The sequence below is a fragment of the Branchiostoma belcheri genome, unplaced genomic scaffold (genome assembly GCF_001625305.1).
Source record: "Branchiostoma belcheri isolate BF01 breed outbred unplaced genomic scaffold, Haploidv18h27 scaffold9, whole genome shotgun sequence".
Taxonomy (NCBI): Eukaryota; Metazoa; Chordata; class Leptocardii; order Amphioxiformes; family Branchiostomatidae; genus Branchiostoma; species Branchiostoma belcheri.
Genome location: NW_017804575.1, coordinates 2,642,991 through 2,651,223, shown reverse-complemented (window position 1 = coordinate 2,651,223; position 8,233 = coordinate 2,642,991). Strand labels below are relative to the sequence as shown.

The 8,233-nt window shown below is 40.6% G+C and overlaps 1 protein-coding gene and 1 pseudogene across 6 annotated transcripts in view; both read left to right on the top strand.

Moving 5' to 3' along the window:
- The window catches only part of LOC109487841, a 6,344-nt pseudogene extending 4,435 nt beyond the window's left edge, over positions 1-1,909 (top strand).
- Positions 1,910-3,986: 2,077 nt separating this feature from the next.
- LOC109487828 (FTS and Hook-interacting protein-like) overlaps positions 3,987-8,233 on the top strand; it is a 34,862-nt gene continuing 30,615 nt past the window's right edge. For 2 of the 6 annotated variants that reach the window (XM_019791915.1, XM_019791911.1), the window contains exon 1: positions 3,988-4,187. In XM_019791915.1, the coding sequence (XP_019647474.1) occupies positions 4,104-4,187 (84 nt within the window). In that variant the 5' untranslated portion in view covers positions 3,988-4,103. Of the gene's footprint in view, positions 4,872-8,233 lie in introns of all 6 variants that reach the window. The other 4 variants (XM_019791916.1, XM_019791913.1, XM_019791912.1 and 1 more) reach the window with 4 other exon arrangements.

The window sequence follows — 8,233 nt, the reverse complement described above, 5'->3', positions numbered from 1 at the left end:
GAGGGAGAGGACTAGAGTTGTCCTCTCTTGTGTCTTTTGCGGTAACCGATAAGACGAAAAGTAACGTTATAATTAATTAGTGTTGTTGTTGTCTCTTTTGCCTTCTATAAAGTTTTAGGTTTTCAAGTGAATAGTAACGCTACATTATGAGTTCTGATTTTTAGGATTTCCTATATTTTTTATTTCATAAAGGTAATAAGTGTGGATGAGTGTCGATGCTGTTTTTTTAGGTGATGGATCTTTGAAGCTGAAGGATTACGAAAATCTGTTCAAGGCTTTCGGCAGAGTGGACAACGTCGAACATGTATTCGACAGGCTAGATGCGGTAAGTAGAAATGCTAGCTATCAATCTCATGCAAGTTCTTTTCAACTCTCTCTATATATACCATACTAGTATCTATTCATAAACATTCCGAGAATGTGTGGTTCTTCACCACGCAAGCAGATCTTTTGGTGGCTGCAAAAAAAGTATAAGATTGGCAGGACAGTATCAAATTGAAAGGACAGTATCAAATTGACAGGACAATATCAAATTGAAAGGACAGTATCAAATTGAAAGGACAGTATCAAATTGAAAGGACAGTATCAACTTGAAAGGACAGTATCAAATTAAAAGGACGGTATCGAATTGAAAGGATAGTATCAAATTGAAAGGACAGTATCAAATTGAAAGGACAGTATCAAATTGACAGGACAATATCAAATTGAAAGGACAGTATCAAATTGACAGGACAATATCAAATCACACAGGACAATATCAAATTGACAGGACAATATCAAATTGACAGGACAATATCAAATTGAAAGGACAATATCAAATTGAAAGGACAGTATCAAATTGACAAGACAGTATCAAATTGAAAGGACAGTATCAAATTGAAAGGACAGTATCGAATTGAAAGGACAGTATCAAATTGAAAGGACAGTATCAAATTGAAAGGAAAGTATCAAATTGAAAAGAGAGTGTCAAATTGAAAGGACAGTATCAAATTGAAAGGACAGTATCAAATTGAAAGACAGTATCAAATTGAAAGGACAGTATCAAATTGACAGGACAGTATCAAATTGAAAGAACAGTATCAAATTGAAAGGACAGTATCAAATTGAAAGGACAGTATCAAATTGAAAGGACAGTATCAACTTGAAAGGACAGTATCAAATTGAAAGGACAGTATCAAATTGACAGGACAGTATCAAATTGAAAGAACAGTATCAAATTGAAAGGAAAGTATCAAATTGAAAGACAGTATCAAATTGAAAGGACAGTATCAAATTGAAAGGACAGTATCAAATTGAAAGGACAGTATCAAATTGACAGGACTGTATCCATTTGCCTTTACCCAGTACAAGATAGAAAACCCGACCAAATCGCCCGAAAACACGTCAAAAATAACCTAAACCTCTGCTTGGTGAGTAGTTCTTTGTGTCCACAGTAAGTACAGCACTAGTATGAATGTACCAGCCTGTCCTTGGTGCTGATATAGTTTCATGTGATGTTTTGCAACGAATTCGTTGTGTTACTAAACCAGGAGGCATTTCCTCTGCGTACCACAGAACAAAGACGGCCAGATCTCGAGAACAGAGTGGATTCTGCACTTTCAGGACTACCTGTTCAGCGAGGACCGAGATCGGCGGGGCAACCTCATCTGGGGGAACCTGGGCCACGGCAGTTGGTAGCGCGCGCTTCCTAGCGTCCAAGAAGAGAACTGCAGTTGGCGCTAATGCTCGCTATGGATACAAGCTTTACATATAGCTATGCATGTAACCCAGATATTATCCAAGAGGAAAATTTCAGCGCCAATGCTCGCTAAGAATAAATAGCAGTGGATTAGTAAGATTTTAGAGAATTAGAGCGACTGAAATTTATTTCTGTCACTTTCTGAAGAGAGTTCTTCACATATTGAACATACTAGTAGTGTACTACTAATATGTACTTACCAAAATTCTGCAGTTCAGTAAAAACCCGGTAGGCGCGTGATGATACCAAGTTTGGAGTGCGTGCATAGGCCTGTTACACTGTTGTATAAAAAAACCTCCTTGGTCATATGGAAACAATTTGTCTGAGTTTGTTTGGTCTCAAAATGACTATGCTGCTGTCCATATCGGATCTAATACAGGCGACGACAATCTGCACTTGCAGGATAATATCAAGTTTCATTAGAAGTTATAACTTTTTAACCCACTTTGAATCTATGAAGCTGTATTGTGAGTGAATCATGTGTTCAATAAATGTGATAAGCATTTTAAATACCACCGGTGAGTCACTCATTTTTTACCTCCCCCCCTCCTTTTTAGTATATCAACCTCTAGAGGCAAGAACATAACATTACTTGACCATACACAATAATTCCATTGCACATTTAACACAGATATTAAACGCAAACTACTACACCATGCAACATGGTCTCCGAGGATGAAGCATACTTCACAACAATATACTGCAATACTAACCAGACAAGACAGGAGGCACTATTTCACTAGTAATCTTCACAGCCATTTACGGCCATTTACGAAACCTACGTTGGAGCGCCCAGAATGGTCTGGCGTAATTAAAAGTAGCCAACATATCAACGAAACACAATTTTTATGCTTTTTTGCTGTAGTATAAAAGTAAGTAAGTTACTAGTAGTAAGGCCACAGCATGTAAATTTTATGGATGACATCCTCTGCAGACTCCAAATCTAATGCGAGCGGGCGAAAAAAAAACAAGGCGGGCCAAAAAAAAACAAAGTTCCTTCATTATAAAATTTTGACTCAATCATTGTACGAATGGCTTTTATTCGATGGGAACATCACATATACACAGCCATCATCACATCATCAAAGTAAGAAACAAAACATTAAATCAGAGCCTTTTCTTGTCTCTTTTCTGCCATCCACCTTCCGGCATGTCAACAGACATCTTTGCCCATTTTCGGCATGTTGACCACTGTCAGAAGGAAACAAAATTTCGTTTTTTTTCCAAAACCAGGCGAAAATTAATGCGCGTGCTGATGTCATCCATAAGAATTACTTGCTGTGGCCTAACAGAAGTTGTTGTTGCAATCTCGAACCCAGGATAACCACCCTCACTCCCCTGAGGACGAGTTCAGAAGAATGCGGCGTCACGTGATGACATCATTCATTCAAAATGGCCGCCGGGTGAAAGGTTAGTGAGGAAATTCCCTTCCTTTCCGGTTTCCTCTGGGAAAAGCAAAGTTTTCGCGCCAGATAAGGAAACCAATATGCAACCTAACAACTTCCGTAAGGTCCACGGATAGTTTTGATGGCCTTCCGTAGTGTGAGACTGTTTATTTAGGCCGGGTTTTCGGTGCAGAGCTAGCGTTACGTGGAGAGTGCCAGCCAGCGTTGCGGATACTATCGTAGTGGTCCGACAACTTTGGGTGGATGTGGTTGTGGTGTTTCGAAGCCAGAATTCCAGCTTGTACGCTTCTATTTCTTCCAGATGTTTGTTCTGTTCCACTGTTGCCAGTTTTGCGGTTCTACGTGACGAACCGTTGTTGATTTTTGCGGGTGTTGTGCCAACGTATTTTGGCAGTATTTGTTCATATGGGTTTGCCCGTCAAATACTAGTACGCAAAGCGTAACGCTGCTAAAGTTATACACTAGTTTAAATCCCTTGCATGGTTTGGCAGCTAGCTCACCACAAAAGTGGGTGTTGCTATTTGCTTTCCTTTACTCTAGCACGATTTTATTATAAACTTTAAACATATAATTTGACAAGACGTCTGCTGTGCTTGCACTTGCCATGCCAGATTGTCTGCACTATATACATATGGATGATTGAAACCCTGTATCTGCTTGTTTTTGTTTATTTTGGCATGCTATACCCACTGTCTGACGTCTTTTTTTATTTTCTGTTTACCAGTTCCAGAGATTGGGTAACAGCTATGGGAAGCTTGGAATGGTGGCAAGATTATGGAGCATGAACATCGCACCCAAGCACACCCGCCTTAGTAGTGCCTGAGCATGTAGTTTTCACAGACTATGCGATACTGCATCTTTGTGCCTTGAACCGATGTCTTCGTAAAAAATCACCACAGCAAGAATCTAAGATATTATTTTTGAAGAATTTTATATTATAAATCGCTGTATTTTTCAAGATGAGCTGGTTCGCGAAGTTACGTTCCAAGAGCGTGAGTACCCAGAATCGCCCGCCGACCGGCGTGCGCTCGCTGTACGGTAAGGTGATGGTGGACCCTCAGACGTGCCTCGAGGTCTTCAAGAACCACTGGAGACAGGCGTACACCATCATGTGCCGCCATATTCCTACCGCTGCGACCATCTACCACCGCGTGGCCCTAACGGGCGACGAAGTCCAGGCCGTCGTGAACTACGTCGACCAGATGATGAACCTCCTGGTGGAAGAAGAAACCGTCAACGGGAAAATCGGGCCGATGCTCCAGTTCCTGACCAACGAGAACATCATGGAGAAACTTCTGGACTGGAGCGTCGAGCACAGCCAGTTTGCGGACGAGATGAAACACGAGCAGCTCAAGGTGTACGAGACGTTGCTCTGCGGCTCGCCGCAACCGGTTTTGCATCAGAGGCACATCCTGAACCCGCTGCTGAGGCTACTCGGGATGTGTTCGGACGCGACGACGCTGGAAATCGAGAATCACCTGATCCTACTGCTGAATCAACTGTGCGTGAGTCTCTACAAGGATCCGTCCTTGTTGGAACAGTTCTTCAACGCGAAGGCGGACCACGGCCCGGCGAAGTTCCTGATCTTCTCGCTGCTGATTCCGTACGTGCACCGGGAGGGCAGGATTGGTCAGCAGGCCCGCGACGCGCTGCTCCTCTGCATGTCGCTGTCGGCGGAGAACGAGACCGTGGGGACGTACATCGCGGAAAACTCCAACTTCTGTCATGTAAGTACATTTCAAGTCATCACTTTTATCACTTTACAGTGCTCAAAATGCTCCAGGTGCATGTTTGTTTGTTTATTTCGCATAACCGGTAAACCGCTTTTAGGCGTAACACACCAGTTTTGTACATGTACGCACATGTACAAGCTGCGTAAGACCGGACTGTAAGGTTTGAACCACTCACACCGGGAAGGTCCCCTACTCTTTTCGATAAGTGCGGTGGGTTCTTTAACGTGCGTGGGGTGTGGCTCTCCCAAACACGGGACCTCCATTTAACGTCCTATCCGAGGGACGTCCCTAACCGAAGCTACATGTAGGTACTCATTTCCACCTGAGTGAAGTGAGGAAAGTCGTGTAAAGTGCCTTTCCCAAGGGCACAAGATCGGTGACATGGGCAGGGTTCGAACCCGCGACCTCTTGGGTGTGAGCCGAACATGCTCACCGACTGCGCCACACGACCCTATGTGTATCTTAGTGCACCCAATTACTTTCTGTGAGTGCACCAGTGCACCCAAATATTTCCGTAGGTTTACGTAATACCATGAAGAATTGGTTGTACATGTACGTGCAGTTTGAAGAAAGAGGATTACCCTCTAAAATTAGAAATCTGTCAAATGAATTTGATACGGTATATTTACAAACGTTTTACCTCTGAACAGATGCCAAGCCCTAGTACATGTTCCACAAGACTCAATTTTCTAACCTCAGGCCAAATCCAATTATCATGTGTAATCCTTAACTACATCAGTACATGCTCCTTATGGGAAATAAAAAATCCCAGACTTGCAAAATCAATACAATCATGAATACATGAAGACCCCACTAAGTACATTGATTAAGTGAAACCCCCCCAAGGCCACATCAATTTAATTTCTTGGTTAACAGATTCGTCCGCTTCATTTTTTTCTGATTCGCAAAAAAAAAAAATTCAGAATCAGCAGTGCAAAATGCTCATATTTTGCCCTGAACAGTTGAAAACAGTCCTTTTCTTCCTAGTTGTTACAGTTATTCCATCTTTCAATGCAGTGGTATCATTAAAAGTTTAAAATTCATTGTTTAAATTTTGAACCAGCCTGGTGTGTTGACTTCATGGCTCCTATCGTACCATTTTGGGCTATAATAGCTGCCTAGGCCTGTTTTTATTTCATTTATTTTTTCGCCCGCCCGCTCCATTATTTTTGTAGAAAAATCCGTTAACCAAGAAATTAAATTGGTGTGGCCTTTGTGAAACAATTCAATTAGCTGTAAGAGCTATACAGCTATTTGTGGTACATGATACATATTGGTAATGGTCAAGAATGCAGATATTTTTTCTGAGTCAAAACCAGACAAGATAAATACATAATACCGTTACGTATTTATCTATTGAAGACTATCTCAAGAATGCTTATCGCTGAAGACCTTTGTCTAGAAAGTGCCAAGAGTACTTAATATGATATTGACTCTATCCATTGAGTTGGAAATGCCACTGTCTAGCAGTCTGTTGTCTCTTTATACAATTTCGTCTGCTTGTTTGAGCTACGTGTGAATTGCAATGATGAAATATAGTAAGACATAAATATCTTCCATAATGCCTGACAGATATTATTTCCATCAGTCTTCAATCATTAGAAATTATTTGCAAAAGAAAAATTGCACAAATTCCGAGATTTTCTACGAAATGAATTTCATTGCCCAAGTTGGCTTGAATACTAGTAAGTGTTTTATTGGATTGTAGATTATGCATATTGATAAAATGCAGTGATACTCTGAACTCTTTAATAGACGTACCGGGACGTTTATTTTTTTTCGCCTCAAAATCCACCCGGTACATTCTTATTTTAGACGGTACGTTTATTTCTTTTTTCAAAATCGGAAAAGTTCCGGGAAAATTCATTCCATTGTCGGCACAAATTCCTGTGAATTGTCGATGGATTGTCGATCTCGCCATGACGCCACAAAGAAAACGTTGTCATTAGTAGAAAATCTGACACCCCGCTGGCGTTTCACAACAAAATTTTCAGATAAACAACTCCGACTATCTTTGTTTACATCGTGAAAGCTCCGATACAAAAACTCCCGCCGGCCGCCGCGAAGAAACCGCATGGTTGCGGTTTGACGCTAGTTTTCGGCAGCTTGGCGGAAAAATAAACCATCCCCAGAAGAAATGTTACGCATGAAAATAACAACTACAACTTGTTTTCCTCGTTGTATGAGTTTTTGAGGCCGTAAAATGTTTAAAATGGTTAAAATTTGCTCGAAAAAACGGCTCGAAAAGCCACGGCGAGAAAGACAAAATGGCCGACCTGCTTTTAGAATAACAGTGGTCAAAGGTCAAGATAGCATCCAAATGTATAAAACATGTACTAAGTACATATTACAGTGCTAAAACGATACTTTAAACGCTTGAAAAATATTTTTCGGCTACAACTGAAATAAAAATTCACTTATATTTTAGTAAGAATAATTTTCAAACATTACTGAGAAGTTTTCTGTTCAATTTATTGGTTTCTTGTGTAATATTGTTGTTTCTATGTATGTGCGGTTGGATGCTGTGATTGTAAAGATCCTTTACATTGGGAGAATCAGATGAGATATTAGAGATTATCACGCTTAGTACCCGAGTGTCTCTCAAAAATTGTTTTTGAGTGGAGTTTATAGACATGATCACATTTTTATTTGTTCAGCTGTGTCAATATGTGATTTGTTTGGGAAATAGGATTTGGTTTAGTTTTTAATTATACTTTTATTAATGTCAGTAAGTACATCTTTGGAATAACTTGCTCCAAGTTCCAGGTAGTAAATACATGTACAGTTTGTATCATGTATTTTTCACTTGTTGAACTTGTGGAAGCACCGTTGGCCCCCGGTTAGGGGTCATCCGGGGAACCTATGCCCAATTTTTTCAAAATTAGGGTGCTAATAGAACTTTTTTTTTTTAATCTTGAACCTTTCTCCTGCCTTATACATCTGCAATTGTACAGAAAATGTCGAACTGAAGTTGCAGGAAATGACCTCCATTTGTGTTTGGAAAAGACAAAATGCAATAGCTTCCCCCCATGGAGAGGGGGGGGTTTCCAGACCACCCTCCTCCACCCTGTTCTGAATTTCTGGGGAGATCCCTGATATTTATAAAGTTTTGAAGATTTGTTGGGGGAATCATATTCAAGGGGGTATGTTTATTCAGGACCTGTCAATAATTGCAAGTGCCAAGGTCATACAGACGTACACATATATATATATACACCATGAGAACACATTTTTGGAGCATAGACGTTGCTTACATGTCAATTTTTAAATTTTCCGGGGGGTACTTTTATTCCAGGGGGTACTTTTATTAGATTTTGAAGATTTGTCCGGGGGGTACTTCTATTCCAGGGGGTACT